Source organism: Coregonus clupeaformis, chromosome 30 (genome assembly GCF_020615455.1).
Source record: "Coregonus clupeaformis isolate EN_2021a chromosome 30, ASM2061545v1, whole genome shotgun sequence".
NCBI classification, from domain to species: Eukaryota; Metazoa; Chordata; class Actinopteri; order Salmoniformes; family Salmonidae; genus Coregonus; species Coregonus clupeaformis.
The window spans coordinates 36,360,604-36,381,294 of record NC_059221.1 but is presented as its reverse complement, the minus strand read 5'-3'; the positions used below and the strand labels follow the sequence as shown (position 1 = coordinate 36,381,294).

General features: G+C 47.1%; 1 protein-coding gene across 1 annotated transcript in view; it reads right to left on the bottom strand.

The window, feature by feature from the left end:
• Positions 1-12,377, bottom strand: part of LOC121546524 — a 32,674-nt gene extending 20,297 nt beyond the window's left edge. The window contains exons 1-7 of the mRNA XM_041857778.1: positions 12,198-12,377; positions 11,001-11,058; positions 10,542-10,629; positions 10,029-10,420; positions 9,654-9,830; positions 9,382-9,549; positions 3,243-3,374 (exon numbers count right to left, since the gene is read on the bottom strand). Of these exons, the coding sequence (XP_041713712.1) occupies positions 3,243-3,374; positions 9,382-9,549; positions 9,654-9,830; positions 10,029-10,420; positions 10,542-10,629; positions 11,001-11,058; positions 12,198-12,313 (1,131 nt within the window). The 5' untranslated portion in view covers positions 12,314-12,377. The remainder of the gene's footprint in view (positions 1-3,242; positions 3,375-9,381; positions 9,550-9,653; positions 9,831-10,028; positions 10,421-10,541; positions 10,630-11,000; positions 11,059-12,197) is intronic.
• Positions 12,378-20,691: the final 8,314 nt, after the last annotated feature.

Below are 20,691 nucleotides of genomic sequence, written 5' to 3'. Positions count from 1 at the left end.
TATGACTTGTGTGGCATATCAAGAAGCTGATTAAACAGCATGATCATTACACAGGTGCACCTTGTGCTGATGTCAACGCTGTGAACAGAGTGCCCCATGGTTGTGGTGGGGTTATGGTATGGGCAAGCATAAGCAACAAACACAATTGCATTTTATCGATGGCAATTTGAATGCACAGAGATACCGTGACGAGATCCTGAGGCCCATTGTGAGGCCCATTTTTTTAAGGTGTCTGTGACAAACAGATGCATATCTGTATTCCCAGTCATGTGAAATCCATAGATTAGGGCCTAATTAATTTATTTCAATTGACTGATTTCCTTACATGAACTGTAACTCAGTAAAATCTTTAAAATTGTTGCATGTTGTGTGTATACTTTTGTTCAGTATAGTTAGTGTCACGCCCTGACTTATGGAACTCTTGTATGTTGAGTCAGGGTGTGGAGATCTATGTTATTATTTCTATGTTTACATTCTAGGTATTGTGTTTCTATGTTTGGCCGGGTGTGATTCCCAATCAGAGGCAGCTGTCGCTCGTTGTCTCTGATTGGGGATCATACTTAAGTAGCCTGTTTGCAATCATTAGTTGTGGGATCTTGATCCGTGTATAGGCTTGTATTGTGTGTTTAGCATGAGGACTTCACTTCACGTTACGTTGTTTTGTTCGTGTGTTTAGTTTATAATAATAAACATGTATGCATTTCACGCTGCGCCTTGGTCTGACCCGTTCTTCAACGACCGTGACAGAAGATCCCACCACCAATGGACCAAGCAGCGTGCCCAGGAGGAGCAGAGAGTATGGACTTGGAGGGAGATAAGAGAGGATCTGGCCAAGCAGATGGAGGCCCTGAAAGGGATCAGGGTGGAGAAGGAGAGACTGCCCCAATATTTTTTTTTGGGGGGGGGCTAAAAGGGTGGTCGGGGATCGACAGAGAGAAGCCCCGACCACTGCACTCGTGGGGGCTCAAGGAGGAGTCCTCACTGGAGGAGGACGGGGCGCGGAGTGTAAAGGACGGAGACAGTCGTAGTTCCATAAGTCAGGGCGTGACACTAACTATACTGAACAAAAGTATACACACAACATGCAACAATTTTAAAGATTTTACTGAGTTACAGTTCATGTAAGGAAATCAGTCAATTGAAATAAATTAATTAGGCCCTAATCTATGGATTTCACATGACTGGGAATACAGATATGCATCTGTTTGTCACAGACACCTTAAAAAAATGGGCCTCACAATGGGCCTCAGGATCTCGTCACGGTATCTCTGTGCATTCAAGTGTTTTTATCTTCCTTGCCTTTATTCTTTTATTTGTTTCAGCACTTTGAAATGCATCCTCTGTAAGCAATGTGCTACATACATAAAGTTTGATTGAAATGCATGGGAGTGTATTTTACTTAGTGTATTTTAGTGTTTCCAAATACATTCCAATATTCAACAACTTGTTTTTTTTCAAAGAAAGGTTATCTGAATACATGTTTTGAAATTTATTCGGAAAAGTAATTGAAATACCTGAAATAGTATTTGACCCCAGGTCTGAAGCTAACACACATTTGCTGTACACAAACCATACAGTGAGGGAAAAAAGTATTTGATCCCCTGCTGATTTTGTACGTTTGCCCACTGACAAAGAAATGATCAGTCTATAATTTTAATGGCAGGTATATTTGAACAGTGAGAGACAGAATAACAAAAAAAACATCCAGAAAAACGCATGTCAAAAATGTTATAAATTGATTTGCATTTTAATGAGGGAAATAAGTATTTGACCTCCTCTCAATCAGAAAGATTTCTGGCTCCCAGGTGTCTTTTATACAGGTAACGAGCTGAGATTAGGAGCACACTCTTAAAGGGAGTGCTCCTAATCTCAGCTTGTTACCTGTATAAAAGACCTGTCCACAGAAGCAATCAATCAGATTCCAAACTCTCCACCATGGCCAAGACCAAAGAGCTCTCCAAGGATGTCAGGGACAAGATTGTAGACCTACAAAAGGCTGGAATGGGCTACAAGACCATCGCCAAGCAGCTTGGTGAGAAGGTGACAACAGTTGGTGCGATTATTCGCAAATGGAAGAAACACAAAAGAACTGTCAATCTCCCTCGGCCTGGGGCTCCATGCAAGATCTCACCTCGTGGAGTTGCAATGATCATGAGAACGGTGAGGAATCAGCCCAGAACTACACAGGAGGATCTTGTCAATGATCTCAAGGCAGCTGGGACCATAGTCACCAAGAAAACTATTGGTAACACACTACGCCATGAAGGACTGAAATCCTGCAGCGCCCGCTAGGTCCCCCTGCTCAAGAAAGCACATATACATGCCGTCTGAAGTTTGCCAATGAACATCTGAATGATCCAGAGGAGAACTGGGTGAAAGTGTTGTGGTCAGATGAGACCAAAATGGAGCTCTTTGGCATCAACTCAACTCGCCGTGTTTGGAGGAGGAGGAATGCTGCCTATGACCCCAAGAACACCATCCCCACCGTCAAACACGGAGGTGGAAATATTATGCTTTGGGGGTGTTTTTCTGCTAAGGGGACAGGACAACTTCACCGCATCAAAGGGATGATTGTGGGGGCCATATACCGTCAAATCTGTACCCTTCCCTCAGTCAGGGCATTGGAAATGGGTCGTGGATGGGTATTCCAGCATGACAATGACCCAAAACACACGGCCAAGGCAACAAAGGAGTGGCTCAAGAAGAAGGACATTAAGGTCCTGGAGTGGCCTAGCCAGTCTCCAGACCTTAATCCCATAGAAGAGAGGGAGCTGAAGGTTCGAGTTGCCAAACGTCAGCCTCGAAACCTTAATGACTTGGAGAAGAGAGGGACAAAATTCCTCCTGAGATGTGTGCAAACCTGGTGGCCAACTACAAGAAACGTCTGACCTCTGTGATTGCCAACAAGGGTTTTGCCACCAAGTACTAAGTCATGTTTTGCAGATGGGTCAAATACTTATTTCCCTCATTAAAATGCAAATCAATTTATAACATTTTTGACATGCGTTTTTCTGGATTTTTTGTTTGTTATTCTGTCTCTCACTGTTCAAATAAACCTACCATTAAAATTATAGACTGATAATTTCTTTGTCAGTGGGCAAACGTACAAAATCAGCAGGGGATCAAATACTTTTTTCCCTCACTGTATATTACCTAATCAATGCACACACACAATTCTCTCCCTGACACACACACACACACACACCCACACACACACACACACACACAGTCACATCCCTAACCTCCATGGCTGTAGGTGTGTATCCCTGTCCATTCTCCCCCGGGGGTGCAGGCGCTGGGTGCAGGGTGATGATGTCACTGTCCTCAGGGGGCTTCCAGATGTACTGTTCCCCATTCCCCATGAACACCGTCTCCTGGTGGACACACAAAGAACAGAGGTGAGGGCTCAGCTGGCAGCCTTGTCGCCAAGGCCCATATTCACTATTAGAGCCTAAACGGCAGATCATAATGAACATGATTATATGGACCTGATCCTAGATCAGCACTCGTACTCTTGAGACGCTTTTTGAATATGGGCCCAGGGCCCAGATCGGTTATGGCTTTGACCAACTCCTTTATAGTTGAGTATAGGCTTTGTAATTAACAACATCCGGTATAAATCCCAGCAAAATAACTCAAAGAGACAGACGTTTTGCATACACAGAGACAAGCATAATAACACACACGCAGTAGATTATCTCTGGTAGGTAACCTCAGCTTTATGTCCGGCCTGCAGATACATGGACAGACGAAACAGGACGCCCATGTAAAACAAACACTGAGTGTGTGTGTGTTCTCTTGTAAATGTTTATCCAGAGGCTTGTGGGAGTAGGAAGTGGTACGCTTGTCGGACAGGTAAACACAGTCCACACTGAACTGCAAGGAGTGGGAGGAGTGTTTGTGTTTGTGTGTTTTAGTCCACAAACAGGTGGATCTCATGTGACTGTCTACACACATCCGTCCCACCACTGGTCTTATAGGAGAACGGTGAGGGACTGTGTTTGTAAAGAGGAATGACATGGTTGTTGAAATGGTTTGGGTTGTGCATATGAATTAAATTATGTTCTGGCATCAAATCATCTCTGTTCACACATTTGTAAGTGGACATTTAGAGTACTAGCAAATGTCTCCCCATTTACAGCATACAATCTCTATGCAACTTGACTATGCCATCAGGTTTACTTTAAGTCTCCCCTCCACCATACTACTCCGTCTCTGGTCCTTCTGGTTGGCATTTTTCATATAAATATAACTGATCACAACAAAAGAGTCAGATAGAGAGAGAGCAAAATGTTTGAGGAAATTGAGATGATTTATGAATTGTGTGTTTCATATACCCATGGCCCCCAGATCAAAGATGCTGCCCACGTGTGTTTGCGTGTGTGTCTGTGTGTGTGTGTGTGTGTGTGTGTGTGTGTCTGTGTATGTGTGTGTGTGTGTGTGTGTGTGTGTGTTTGTATGTGTGTGTCTGTGTGTGTGTGTCTGTGTGTGTGTGTGTGTGTGTGTGTGTCTCAGAAGACAGCCCACACAGCTGTCCAGACATCAATCATAACCACAATCAGATGCTGCCATCAAATCAGATTTTCTTCTTCAACAGTGGATATTTTTTAACTCTTGGCCGATCAGTCAGAGGTTTCTCAGTCTCAAGTGATGGTAATAAAAAAGGGACATCTTTATTTAGCTGAAAGAATCACCATGAATGTTTTAATCAGCAACATTAGTAAACACAATTCAAGTTCCTGAAAAGTTTGTCAATTGTGCTTGTTAATACAATCTCATAGTTGCAGGTTTAATTTATATTCTAAAAACGATTGCATGCACAAGAATACACACGACTTGGCAGCCAGGCAGGCTCTTGCATAATCGGCCCCTCTGCTTCGCTGGCCAGTCACACAACATGTGCTCCACAAAGCAGGAGAAGGGCTGGGTCGCAGGCTCACAAACACACACACACACACAACACACACTCTCAAACAAACACACACAACACACACTCACAAACACACACACACACACACACACGCTATGGAGCACATCCACACATAGTACACAGGCATAAACATGACCACAAACAAGAGAGCACGCTCACTGGCTTTCTCTAAAACACACACACACTAAATAGACAAAAACAAGCTCTCTCTCAAGGACATACTAGAGAGAGTGAGATGACACATAATATGTACACACAGTTGTATTTATTTTTTATATAGTTTTATTCTATATACACACTATATACACTATATATACAAAGGTATGTGGACACCCCTTCAAATGAGTGGATTTGGCTATTTCAGCCACACCCGTTGCTGACAGGTGTATAAAATCAAGCACACAGCCATGCAATCTCCATAGACAAACATTGGCAGTAGAATGGCCTTACTGATGAGCTTAGTGACTTTCAATGTGGCACCGTCATAGGATGCCACCTTTCCAACAAGTCAGTTCGTCAAATTTCTGCCCTGCTAGAGCTGCCCCGTCAACTGTAAGTGCTGTTATTGTGAAGTGGAAACGTCTAGGAGCAACAACGGCTCAGCCGCGAAGTGGTAGGCCACACGAGCTCACATAACGGGACTGCCATGTGCTGAAGTGTGTAGCGCGTAAAAACCGTCTGTCCTCGGTTGCAACACTCACTACCAAGTTCCAAACTGCCTCTGGAAGCAACGTCAGCACAAGAACTGTTCGTTGGGAGATTCATGAAATGGGTTTCCATGGCCTAGCAGCCACACATATGCCTAAAATCACCATGCGCAACGCCAAGCGTCGACCGGAGTGGTCTAAAGCTCGCTGCCATTGGTCTCTGGAGCATTGGAAACGCGTTCTCTGGAGTGATGAATCACGCTTCACCATCTGGCAGTCCGACAGATGAATCTGGGTTTGGCGGATGCCAGGAGAACGCTACCTGCCCGAATGCATAGTGCCAACTGTAAAGTTTGGTGGAGGAGGAATAATGGTCTGGGGCTGTTTTCATGGTTCGTAATAGGGAAATCTTAACGCTACAGCATACAATGACATTCTAGACGATTCTGTGCTTCCAACTTTGTGGCAACAGTTTGTGGAAGGTAATGTAGTGTACCAACTCACACACACTACACTGAAACACAAAACCCACACACATTCACATACAGTGCATTTGGAAAGTATTCAGACCCCTTGACTTTTTCCACATTTTGTTACGTTACAGCCTTATTCTAAAATGAATTAAATAGTTTTTTCCCTCATCAATCTACACACAATACCCCATAATGACAAAGCAAAAAAATTTATAAAACATTTAAACTAAAATATCAAATTTACATAAGTATTCAGACCCTTTACAGTTGAAGCACCTTTGGCAGCGATTACAGCCTTGAGTCTTCTTGGGTATGATGCTACAAGCTTGGCACACCTGTATTTGGGAAGTTTCTCCCATTCTTCTCTGCAGATCCTCTCAAGCCTTGTCGGGTTGGATGGGGAGCATCGCTGCACAGCTATTTTCAGGTCTCTCCAGAGATGTTCGATCAGGTTCAAGTCCGGGCTCTGGCTGGGCCACTCAAGGACATTCAGAGACTTGTCCCGAAGCCACTCCTGCATTGTCTTGGCTGTGTGCTTAGGGTCGTTGTCCTGTTGGAAGGTGAACCTTTGCCCCAGTCTGAGGTCCTGAGCGCTCTGGAGCAGGTTTTCATCAAGGATCTCTGTACTTTGCTCCATTCCTCTTTCCCTCGATCCTGACTAGTCTCCCAGTCCCTGCAGCTGAAAAACATCACCACAGCATGATGCTGCCACACCATGCTTCACCGTAGGGATGATGCCAGGTTTCCTCCAGAAGTGACGCTTGGCATTCAGGCCAAAGAGTTCAATCTTGGTTTCATCTGACCAGAGAATCTTGTTTCTCATGGTCTGAGAGTCCTTTAGGTGCCTTTTGGCAAACTGGCTGTCATGTGCCTTTTACTGAGGAATGGCTTCCGTCTGGCCACTCTACCATAAAGGCCTAATTGGTGGAGTGCTGCAGAGATGGTTGTCCTTCTGGAAGGTTCTCCCATCTCCACAGAGGAACTCTGGAGCTCTGTCAGAGTGACCATTGGGTTCCTGGTCACCTTTCCAAATCATGTCCTCCCAAGTGGGCTCCCGAGTGGCGCAGCGGTCTAAGGCACTGCATCTCAGTGCTTGAGGCGTCACTACAGACCCCTGGTTCGATTCCAGGCTGTATCACAACCGGCCGTAATTGGGAGTCCCATAGGGCAGCGCCCAATTGGCCCAGCGTCGTCTGGGTTTGGCCGGTGTAGGCTGTCATTGTACATAAGAATTTGTTCTTAACTGGCTTGCCTAGTTAAATAAAAAAATTAAATGTCCAATCAATTGAATTTACCACAGGTGGACTCCAGTCAAGTTGTAGAAACATCTCAAGGATGATCAATGGAAACAGGATGCACCTGAGCTCAATTTCGAGTCTCATAGCAAAGGGTCTGAATACTTATGTAAATAAAGTATTTATGTTTTTTTTTTTTTTTTTACACATTTGCACACATTTCTAAAAACCTGTTTTCTCTTTGTCATTATGGGGTAGTGTGTGTAGATGAATGAGGACATTTTTTTATTTAATACATTTTAGAACAAGACTGTAACATAACAAAATGTGGAAAAGGGAAGCGGTCTGAATACTTTCCGAATGCACTGTCCACTACAACACACTTTTACACTCATCATTTGCTTGTGCTACACTGTTCTTCATTTGATTCTTATTGTTATCTATCCTGATGCCTAGTCACTTTACCCTGCCTTCATGTACATATCTACCTCAAGTACCTCTGCACATTGACCTGGTACTGGTACTCCCTGTATTTAGCTCCATTCTTGTGTATTTTATTCCTCTTGTGTTAAAATGTTTATTCTTATTATAATTGTTTTACTCTGCATCATTGGGAAGGGCTCGTAAGCAAGCATTTCACAGTAAAGTCTACACCCATTGTATTGGGTGCATGTGACAAATAAAATTAGATTTTGATTCATTCACACAGATACTGTACACATGCTCACATTCCACACACACTTCTTATTAAACATTCTATTGATATACAGTGTACATACTAACACATAAATACAGTAGAAAACAAGGCAACAGTAAACATGTCGTCCCCCACGAATGATGCGGTGCCCCCGCCACCTTGGGCCAATTGAGATATCACGTGTGACTAACACATTTCAGTTAATTACCATAGCCCCCGCCACCTTGGGCCAACAAGTGTAATTTTGTAAATACCGGCTCTCTATGGCAAGACACATCATTCACCCAAGTTTCGTAAAAATCCGTCCAGTGCTGTCTGAGATATCGTGTGAGACTAACGTACGAACTGACGGATGGATGGAGACAGATCCACACTCCCCTCCCTAATTTCGTCGTGGGGGACAATAAGTAGAGCATATTACAACAACACAGACCCACTGCTCAAATAACATGGTGTTCACAGTTCTGTCAATCTCTCCAAACCTGTGACGGAGCAAATTACATTCACCCTGTTCATTCACACATTCACGCATGCATGCATGAACACACACACACACACACACACACACTCACGCATGCACACACATACACACACACACACACAGTAAGAAAAAACAGGTAGGTCTGCCAAGAAAGTTTGATCTTTAACCAATCATTGTCCCTCCATTTCCCTCCTTCAGTGCAGCCCCCAAATTGGCCTTGACTGTTTATAAACACTATTTCCAACAGGCTTATCTGGGTAGAGAATGATATCAGGCCCGGGGCACACTTAACAATGAGATTGAATCATGTTTGTGGGACATAGTCTAACAACTAAAGAATGAAAGATGAAGAGTTTGTCATCCCTTTATCAATTTAGCTTCTTTCCCTTTAGACATAATCTGTGAAGATCTGACTTTTAGTAATGTTGAGAGATAAGGCCATTAGAGGCTGTGCCCATGTGGCTGGAAATAGTGATTAAGATCAGGCCGGAACTGCTCCTTACACGCTGATCTAAGGCCAGTTTCACATTTTTCCTCCCAATGGTTAAGATTAGGATTGGGGTTAGGGTGATCTGATCCTAAACTTGTGGTTAGGGGCAACTTCAACCTGGAGCGTTAGGGTTTTATTGGCATGGAAAACATACTGTATGTTTACATTGCCAAAGGAAGTGAAATAAATAACAAACAAAAGTGAAATAAACAATCAAAAATTAACAGTAAACATTATACTCTCCCTCTGAGCTTAAACACTGGGTACAGAGAAGAAAGAAGAACAATCTGTAGGACATAGTTCCCTCTGGTGGTTAAATGGTGGAATTGACAGGTAATATCGCTGCCATTCAGCATCTGCACAAGCTGGTGAAGAATTACACCATATATACTGAATCTCTGTCCATAAGTGCCCTACAGGGGATGTACCTTCGGGAAGACGTGCAGGTGGAATGGCTCCAGCTGTTTCCGTGGAAACTCCTGGCTGCAGGACAGCAGAGCGGGTGGGGCAGAGGGTGACTCTCCCACACTTGATTGGACACTTGATTGGTCATCTGACTCTGTGTTCCCTATCTCGTTCTTCATTGCCTTGTTCACCTTAATACATTTTATTTAATTAGAAATGAGTACAAATTCATATCAAATTCATATAATGTTGTTCCAGAGCTCCATTGGAAAGCAGTTGTAAAAACACTGTTTACCTTCTTGACCTTCCGGATGGAGGCGTATTCTGCCATTACTGGGTCCTGGATGGACAGGGAGGGAAGGGAGGACAGGAGCGAGCCGCTAGATCCGTTAACACCGTTAGCACCGTTGGGCCCCTTCCCTCCTCCTCTACCAAGAGTGCTACTGCCATTAACAGCTCCTCTGCCCTTCCCCTGTCAGATACATACAGATACACACACAAACACACAGAGGTGAAAGGTCCTGGTCATTCCACTGGACCAACCAAAGAAAAGCTAAATAGCAAAACTGACAGTCATTTTTACAGGCAGGCATTCACAATGTCAAGTGTCTCCGATGATGACTTTATGTCAACACTTCTATTGTGTAGTTTTCATAGCATAAATACGCACATTCCCATTTCCATTCCCGTTCCCGTTGTGTACCACATTGGTGTGGGTCCCATTGGGGCTCTGTGAGGCCCTCAGTGTTGCCGGGGTGTTGGCCGACGTGGGAGGGGGAGCGGGAAGCACCGTATCCGCCTCTCGAACCCCTACAACCTCATACAGCCCATCATCAAGGCAACGGACGGGTGAGTTCCGGATTCCCACCTCAGTGTAGGTGTGGTCTCTGACCCCGTCTCCTCCTCCCCCCCGAATGTCTCCCCCCTCGGGGTCTCCTTCCCCCACTGGGCTGGTGGGGATCTGGGGGAGTAGGCGGACCAGGGGGGGCCGGAGGTCAGATGTGGAGCGACGGCTGTGGAGGAGGAGAAGATCCATACTGGCTGGACGGTTCTTACCCCCACCTAGAGCGAGTGAGAAGGAGGGGGACCTTTACTATCGGGTCATTGTTACATAGTTTCCATCTCCGCTATGTACCGCTAGTTTTCATATTATTGGCCGCTGGTTGTTAGTATTGTTACTCACTGTTGCCGTTGCAGGGCAGGCGGTTGATCTCATGCAGCCTGGTGTCAGATTTACTCATGGAGCTGTTCTTGGGCTGACGGAGAGCACCCTGCACAGAGAGAGAGAGAGAGAGAGAGAGAGAGAGAGAGAGAGAGAGAGAGAGAGAGAGATAACAGAGGTACATAGAGACGGGTGGTTCTAGATGTGTTTGATATGCCTGTTGTTTGGTTCCCACCTTCTGCAAAAAATGTGGGTGAAAGATATTTTAACTTTTATGCTGGGTGGTGGAGTGAGCACTCAAAGTCATGTGACAGGAAGTAGGAAAGCAATTTATTGCGAGGGTCGATAACAAATAACGGTGAAGGGATTGTGGATGGGGCGCAATGGATGCTAGGTCTGAAATACACAACATAAAACATACAATGAAATGAGTATCTAGGAGGGGTAAGGAAAAGAGAAGGGGAAATGAAAATAACTCACCATGTCTACTGAGGTGCCCTTCTCTCCATTGGCCGGAGGATGCTTGGTCTTGTTTTTCCTTCGGACACATGAAGTAACAGTGATTACTACTATGTTATTATTAACCCTGTCTCTGCTGAGTTTCACTCAGAGCTGAGAAGTAAACATTCCTCCATGGTTGATCACATTTCCACACGTCACTATGGGTGCTTTGGGAACGTTGTGTAACCATGGGGGACTGTTGATTTCAGTTCAGTGAAGATGAAGGAGAGGAGATGCACATGTGCACCTACAGTACACACGTACAGAGTCCACTTAGTACCATTGAGATGCCCCAGGGACTCAGGGGTCTCTCTCTTCAGCCCACGACATATCACCCCTCTCTAGACACCTCTCAGCTCTGTCTACCCCTGGGAGCCATGGGAAGGTGTCTAAGCATCCACATCCCACAGGACTGTCACACCATAACAACACATTGGAGGCAGGAATTCGGCACAAGACAAAGTAATGGTTTACCAAACTTAAAAGAGTAAAGAGGAGCCTTTTTTCCATACAGTTTGTCGCAACATCAATGTATTTTTTGTTGTTGTTACATTTACAGATTCCTTAACATTAAGCTTTACATTGAGCTACAGTACATCTCTATGTCTGGTCACAGTGCAAATCCCCTGGCAACAAAGCCACTGAGGGTTGACTCTGATTAGTCCCCTGAGGGTTCTGTAAGAACCACAGCGTACTGTGTTCCATCGCTTTTGTCTAGTGAGAATCCTGATCTGTAACCCACAGCGTGTTCCATTGCTATAGTCTATTGAGAGGGAGCCCTGTTCCCTAGACTGTGGATGTGCCCTACCCTCTCTACCGTCCTAGGAAGAACATTTAATCTGATCTGACAATACACGCCATTAACATTCATCACACACTCTCTTCTCAGGACGGGGGCAGAGGGTGGGATGGGTGAGAAGGAGGAAAAGGAGGGAGGAGGGACAGACAGAGCGTGAGATGGGGCAGGGGGGAAATTAAGGAAAAGAGAGAGGGAAATAAAATGGGGCAAGGGAAGAAATGAGAAAGGAGGGAGGGAGACATAAACAAAAGGGGAGATTAGGAAGAGGTAGAGAGAAGGATAAGAGAGAGAGAGAAAAAGCTATTGGGAGAAAGTGAGAGAGAGAGAGAGAGAGAAATATGTCAGGTATGTCAAATGTGTCGGCTGTGACCTCTCACCTCTGACAGCCGACACAGACCACAACGACGAAGATGGTGACCACGAAGGCTGACGCCGCGGCGATGGCTCCTAGCAATAGCATCTTACGGTATGGCTCGTCCGTCACAGAGGCCATAACACACACACTCAGAAACACACACACACACTCAGACACACTCACACAGACAGAGGGTGCTCAGGAAAACCTGCAGAGGAGGGGTTGGGAAAAGAAAGAACAAATATGTTTAGGATCTACTTTGTTTTCACCATTTTTATTTTTGACAGGCCTCATATATTTCCTCTTAAATAAAGTATGTGTTTTTGATATGAGGAGGTTTTTGAAAATGTGATAAGATTACAACACTGGAAATATGTGACAGAGTAAGAGAGTTTCAGAGGATGAGACAGATAATGTATCTACAGTGGTGAACGGAAACAGAGAGAGTGTTGCAAAGAGCTAGGTGAGCAGAGGGGTATGTGTGCTTGAGCTTGAGCATCTGTCTGTGATTCCGGTTTCTATTTTGGGCTCGCTACCACAAGTGCACATAGCACAAATAGAAAACGGAGAAACATGATGCGTTGTACTCTACATACAGTGAGGGAAAAAAGTATTTGATCCCCTGCTGATTTTGTACGTTTGCCCACTGACAAAGAAATGATCAGTCTATAATTTTAATGGTAGGTTTATTTGAACAGTGAGAGACAGAATAACAACAAAAAAATCCAGAAAACGCATGTCAAAAAATGTTATATATTGATTTGCATTTTAATGAGGAAATAAGTATTTGACACCTCTGCAAAACATGACTTAGTACTTGGTGGCAAAACCTTTGTTGGCAATCACAGAGGTCAGACGTTTCTTGTAGTTGGCCACCAGGTTTGCACACATCTCAGGAGGGATTTTGTTCCACTCCTCTTTGCAGATCTTCTCCAAGTCATTAAGGTTTCGAGGCTGACGTTTGGCAACTCGAACCTTCAGCTCCCTCCACAGATTTTCTATGGGATTAAGGTCTGGAGACTGGCTAGGCCACTCCAGGACCTTAATGTGCTCCTTCTTGAGCCACTCCTTTGTTGCCTTGGCCGTGTGTTTTGGGTCATTGTCATGCTGGAATACCTATCCACGACCCATTTTCAATGCCCTGGCTGAGGGAAGGAGGTTCTCACCCAATATTTGAAGGTATATGGCCCCCACAATCGTCCCTTTGATGCGGTGAAGTTGTCCTGTCCCCTTAGCAGAAAAACACCCCCAAAGCATAATGTTTCCACCTCCATGTTTGACGGTGGGGATGGTGTTCTTGGGGTCATAGGCAGCATTCCTCCTCCTCCACGGTGAGTTGAGTTGATGCCAAAGAGCTCAATTTTGGTCTCATCTGACCACAACACTTTCACCCAGTTCTCCTCTGAATCATTCAGATGTTCATTTGCAAACTTCAGACGGGCCTGTATATGTGCTTTCTTGAGCAGGGGGACCTTGCGGGCGCTGCAGGATTTCAGTCCTTCACGGCGTAGTGTGTTACCAATTGTTTTCTTGGTGACTATGGTCCCAGCTGCCTTGAGATCATTGACAAGATCCTCCCGTGTAGTTCTGGGCTGATTCCTCACCGTTCTCATGTTCATTGCAACTCCACGAGGTGAAATCTTGCATGGTGCCCCAGGCCGAGGGAGATTAACAGTTATTTTGTGTTTCTTCCATTTGCGAATAATCGCACCAACTGTTGTCACCTTCTCACCAAGCTGCTTGGCGATGGTCTTCTAGCCCATTCCAGCCTTGAGAGCTCTTTGGTCTTGGCCATGGTGGAGAGTTTGGAATCTGATTGATTGATTGCTTCTGTGGACAGGTGTCTTTTATACAGGTAACAAGCTGAGATTAGGAGCACTCCCTTTAAGAGTGTGCTCCTAATCTCAGCTCGTTACCTGTATAAAGACACCTGGGAAACCAGAAATCTTTCTGATTGAGAGGAGGTCAAATACTTATTTCCCTCATTAAAATGCAAATCAATTTATAACATTTTTGACATGCGTTTTTCTGGATTTTTGTTGTTGTTATTCTGTCTCTCACTGTTCAAATAAACTTACCATTAAAATTATAGACTGATAATTTCTTTGTCAGTGGGCAAACGTACTGTCACGCCCTGACCTTGAGAGCCCTGTTTTCTCTAGTTGGGTTGGTCAGGGTGTGAATTTTAGATTGTGTATTTCTATGTTGGCCGGGTGTGGTTCCCAATCAGAGGCAGCTGTTGATCGTTGTCTCTGATTGGGGATCATACTTAGGCAGCCATTTTGCCTACCTATGTTGTGGGATCTTGTTTCTGTTTGATGTTTAGCCTCTTGAACTTCACGTTCTGTTGGATTTTGGTATTTTGTCTGTGTTTATTAAATAAACGACTACGTACGCATACCACGCTGCACCTTGGTCCGATCCTTTACACAACGAACGTGACAGAAGATCCCACCACCAACAGACCAAGCAGCGTGGCCAGGCGGAGCAAACATGCTGGACACAGGTGGGGAAGACATTCTGGACATGGGAGGAGATATTGTGCGGTAAGGGACCCTGGGCGAAGGAAGAAGCCCAGGCAGGAAAGGATAAACGGCGACGACGAAGGAAGCCCAAGAGACAGCCCCAAGAAAATTTTTTGGGGGGGCACACGGGGTGGTTGGCGACGCATCAGGAGGCCCTGGAAGGGCTGATTGTGGAGAGGGAGATAGCGATAGAAGAAGTCGCTATGATAGATGCCCTCCAAGACCTGCAGCTCAGCACTCTGAGAGAGGAGACCACCGCCTTACGGGGGCTGATAGCGAAGAGGAGCAGGAGCTCTCCTTCAGAGGGAGGTGCTGCAGGAGGCCCACAGGGAGAAGGAGTCAGTGGATGCACGGAGAGAGGAGCTGGCCAGGCAACAGGAGGAGCTGAGAGAGGAGTTAACCCTCCAGCAGCAGAGAGTTCGGGCCATAGAGCAGAGGCTGGCGGAGCCAGGTTTAGCAGAGCCAAATCCCCACACTCGCTTTGAGGAGCGTGTGACCGTGCAGGCACCAGGCTATGTGCCGGCTTTACGCACTGTGCCGCCAGTGCGCCTTCACAGACCGACGGCCCGTGCCTGCTCCTCGCACCAAACCAGTGGTGCGTGTCTCCAGCCCGGTGCGCTCCGTGCCTGCTCCTCTCACCAAACCAGTGGTGCGTGTCTCCAGTCCGGTGCGGCCCATGCCTGCTCCTCGCACCAGACCAGTGGTGCGTGTCTCCAGTCGGTGCGGCCCGTTCCTGCTCCTCGCACCAAACCAGTGGTGCGTGTATCCAGTCGGTATGGCCCATTCCTTCTCCTCGCACCAAACCAGTGATGCGTGTCTCCAGCCTGGTAAGGCCCGTTCCTGCTCCTCGCACCAAAGCAGTGGTGCGTGTCTCGAAGTCGGTACGGCCCGTTCCTGCTCCTCGCACCAAACCAGTGATCGTGTATCCAGTCGGTATGGCCCGTTCCTGCTCCTCGCACCAAACCCGTTGTGCGTGTCCCCAGTCGTGCGGCCCGTTCCAAGCGCCACGCACCTGACCTCCAGCGAGGGTCCTCTGCTCCACTCCAGTGCCAGAGCAGTCCGCTCCACCGGTGCCTAGTCCAGCTCCGGTCAGCTGCTCCACTCCAGTGCCAGAGCAGTCCACTCCACCGGTGCCAAGTTCAGCTCCGGTCAGCTGCTCCCTCCAGTGCCAGAGCAGTCCGCTCCACCAGTGCCTAGTCCAGCTCCGGTTATCTGCTCCACTCCAGTGCCAGAGCAGTCCGCTCCACCGGTGCCTAGTCCAGCTCCAGTCAGTGGCTCCACTCCTGTGCTGGAGCAGTCCGCTCCACCGGTGTCTAGTCCAGCTCCGGTTATCTGCTCTTCCCCCATGCCGGAGTCATCTGCTCCACTAGGGTTGAGCCGGAGCCAGACGTCAACCCCTCTCCAGGGTTGGGGTCTCCCACACCAGGGTCCAGACAGGGCTTGGTGAATCGCGGGAAGACTGCCGAGCCAGAACCAGATGTCGGCCCCTCTCCAGGGTCGAGGGCTCCCACACCAGGGTCTGGACAGGGCTTGGTGCATCGTGGGAGGACTGAGAGGGGAAGCGTTGCGCCGGGGTCTAGACCGGACCGGGTGTGCAACGGGGAGGTTGCGATTGTGTATTTCTATGTTGGCCGGGTGTGGTTCCCAATCAGAGGCAGCTGTTGATCGGATTTTGGTATTTTGTCTGTGTTTATTAAATAAACGACTACGTACGCATACCACGCTGCACCTTGGTCCGATCCTTTACACAACGAACGTGACAGAAGATCCCACCACCAACAGACCAAGCAGCGTGGCCAGGCGGAGCAAACATGCTGGACACAGGTGGGGAAGACATTCTGGACATGGGAGGAGATATTGTGCGGTAAGGGACCCTGGGCGAAGGAAGAAGCCCAGGCAGGAAAGGATAAACGGCGACGACGAAGGAAGCCCAAGAGACAGCCCCAAGAAAAATTTTTGGGGGGGCACACGGGGTGGTTGGCGACGCATCAGGAGGCCCTGGAAGGGCTGATTGTGGAGAGGGAGATAGCGATAGAAGAAGTCGCTATGATAGATGCCCTCCAAGACCTGCAGCTCAGCACTCTGAGAGAGGAGACCACCGCCTTACGGGGGCTGATAGCGAAGAGGGAGCAGGAGCTCTCCTTCAGAGGGAGGTGCTGCAGGAGGCCCACAGGGAGAAGGAGTCAGTGGATGCACGGAGAGAGGAGCTGGCCAGGCAACAGGAGGAGCTGAGAGAGGAGTTAACCCTCCAGCAGCAGAGAGTTCGGGCCATAGAGCAGAGGCTGGCGGAGCCAGGTTTAGCAGAGCCAAATCCCCACACTCGCTTTGAGGAGCGTGTGACCGTGCAGGCACCAGGCTATGTGCCGGCTTTACGCACTGTGCCGCCAGTGCGCCTTCACAGACCGGTACGGCCCGTGCCTGCTCCTCGCACCAAACCAGTGGTGCGTGTCTCCAGCCCGGTGCGCTCCGTGCCTGCTCCTCTCACCAAACCAGTGGTGCGTGTCTCCAGTCCGGTGCGGCCCATGCCTGCTCCTCGCACCAGACCAGTGGTGCGTGTCTCCAGTCCGGTACGGCCCGTTCCTGCTCCTCGCACCAAACCAGTGGTGCGTGTATCCAGTTCGGTATGGCCCATTCCTTCTCCTCGCACCAAACCAGTGATGCGTGTCTCCAGCCTGGTAAGGCCCGTTCCTGCTCCTCGCACCAAAGCAGTGGTGCGTGTCTCGAGTCCGGTACGGCCCGTTCCTGCTCCTCGCACCAAACCAGTGATGCGTGTATCCAGTCCGGTATGGCCCGTTCCTGCTCCTCGCACCAAACCCGTTGTGCGTGTCCCCAGTCCGGTACGGCCCGTTCCAGCGCCACGCACCTGACCTCCAGCGAGGGTCCTCTGCTCCACTCCAGTGCCAGAGCAGTCCGCTCCACCGGTGCCTAGTCCAGCTCCGGTCAGCTGCTCCACTCCAGTGCCAGAGCAGTCCACTCCACCGGTGCCAAGTTCAGCTCCGGTCAGCTGCTCCACTCCAGTGCCAGAGCAGTCCGCTCCACCAGTGCCTAGTCCAGCTCCGGTTATCTGCTCCACTCCAGTGCCAGAGCAGTCCGCTCCACCGGTGCCTAGTCCAGCTCCGGTCAGTGGCTCCACTCCTGTGCTGGAGCAGTCCGCTCCACCGGTGTCTAGTCCAGCTCCGGTTATCTGCTCTTCCCCCATGCCGGAGTCATCTGCTCCACTAGGGTTGAGCCGGAGCCAGACGTCAACCCCTCTCCAGGGTTGGGGTCTCCCACACCAGGGTCCAGACAGGGCTTGGTGAATCGCGGGAAGACTGCCGAGCCAGAACCAGATGTCGGCCCCTCTCCAGGGTCGAGGGCTCCCACACCAGGGTCTGGACAGGGCTTGGTGCATCGTGGGAGGACTGAGAGGGGAAGCGTTGCGCCGGGGTCTAGACCGGACCGGGTGTGCAACGGGGAGGTTGCGATTGTGTATTTCTATGTTGGCCGGGTGTGGTTCCCAATCAGAGGCAGCTGTTGATCGTTGTCTCTGATTGGGATCATACTTAGGCAGCCATTTTGCCTACCTATGTTGTGGGATCTTGTTTCTGTTTGATGTTTAGCCTCTTGAACTTCACGTTCTGTTGGATTTTGTTATTTTGTCGGTGTTTATTAAATAAACTACTATGTACGTATACCACGCTGCACCTTGGTCCGATCCTTTACACAACGAACGTGACACGTAAAAAATCAGCAGGGGATCAAATACTTTTTTCCCTCACTGTATAGCTAGAATGCCAAAAAAATAATTGATGGACAGGAGATGACATCTTTTCACCTACACTACACTCCCTCTCTTCATAATCCAAAGCACATACATTAAGCCAGCTACCATCCCACAGATACGTGTAGGATTTCATCCATGTTACTGAATGTTTTCTCATACTAGTCATTGTATTCTCATGTAGTGAGTGAATTTCTCGTATAAGTTTAACAAAATACACAAGATGAATCCCCAAATAGTCTTATTGTCCAGTTGATACCACAAAACAAATATTTCTGGCCATCAGTGTGCTTTGTTTCATTTGCTGGCACAATATGTTTGTTTTCTTTCTCAATAATAAGTAGAGTGATTGCTTTGAAATGTGTTGATGTAGTGGCCTACACTACCGTTCAAAAGTTTGGGGTCACTTAGAAATGTCCTTGTTTTCCATGAAAACATACATGAAATGAGTTTGAATAGGAAATATAGCAAAATGAATAGGAAATGTAGTCATTGACAAGGTTAGAAATAATTATTTTTCATAGAAATAATAATTGTGTCCTTCAAACTTTGCTTTCGTCAAAGAATCCTCCATTTGCAGCAATTACAGCCCTGCAGACCTTTGGCATTCTAGTTGTCAATTTGTTGAGGTAATCTGAAGAGATTTCACCCCATGCTTCCTGAAGCACCTCCCACAAGTTGGATTGGCTTGATGGGCACTTCTTACGTACCATACGGTCAAGCTGCTCCCACAACAGCTCAATAGGGTTGAGATCCGGTGCCTGTGCTGGCCACTCCATTATAAACAGAATATCTTCCCTAAATAGTTATTGCATTGTTTGGAGCTGTGATTTGGGTCATTGTCCTGTTGTAGAAGGAAATTGGCTCCAATCAAGTGCCGTCCACAGGGTATGGCATGGCGTGATAGCCTTCCTTCTTCAAGATCCCTTTTACCCTGTACAAATCTCCCACTTTACCACCACCAAAGCACCCCCAGACCATCACATTGCCTCCACCATGCTTGACAGATGGCATCAAGAACTCCTCCAGCATCTTTTCATTTGGTCTGCATCTCACAAATGTTCTTCTTTGTGATCTGAACACCTCAAACTTTTATTTGTCTGTCCATAACCCTTTTTTCCAATCTTGGCTTTTTCTTTGCAACTCTGCCTAAAAGGTCAGCATCCCGGAGTCGCCTCTTCACTGTTGACGTTGAGAGTGGTGTTTTGCGGGTACTATTTAATGAAGCTGCCAGTTGAGGACCTGTGAGGCATCTGCTTCTCAAACTAGACACTCTAATGTATTTGTCCTCTTGCTCAGTTGTGCTCCCACTCCTCTTTCTATTCTGGTTAGAGCCAGTTTGCGCTGTTCTGTGAAGGGAGTAGTACACAGCGTTGTACGAGATCTTCAGTTTCTTGGCAATTTCTCGCATGGAATAGCCTTCATTTCTCAGAACAAGAATAGACTGACGAGTTTCAGAAGAAAGTTATTTGTTTCTGGCCATTTTGAGCCTGTAATCGAACCCACAATTGCTGATGCTCCAGATACTCAACTAGTCTCAAGAAGGCCAGTTTTATTGCTTCTTTAATCAGCACAACAGTTTTCAGCTGTGCTAACATAATTGCAAAAGGGTTTTCTAATGATCAATTAGCCTTTTAAAATGATACATTTGGATTAGCAAACACAACGTGCCATTGGAACACAGGACTGATGGTTGCTGATAATGGGCCTCTGTACGCCTATGTAAATATTCCATTAAAAATCTGCCGTTTCCAGCTACAATAGCCATTTACAACATTAACAATGTCTACACTGTATTTCTGATCAATTTGATGTTATTTTAATGGACAAAAAAATTGCTTTTCTTTCGAAAACAAGGACATTTCTAAGTGACCCCAAACTTTTGAACGGTAGTGTACATCCTGACAAGTCTAACACATTTAATCAATCACTTATTTATGATACACACGCACGCACACACACACACTACACACACACTACACTACACACATCTTCTGTAAAGCTCTATTTCTGGTGAAAAAGCCAAACTTCATCTGTATGGTAATCCTGATACTCCTTGGCCAGGGTGTTGTAGCAGTATTGCCCTATTTCCCCAATGAAGTTAAAACCCACGCAAAGCTGGACAATCCGCTTGCCTGTTTCATGTTGATAACTTACACTGTTTTCAGCAAATATACGCACGCACACAAACCCATACACTCACACACACAGTCAGTGAAAGTGATGTGACC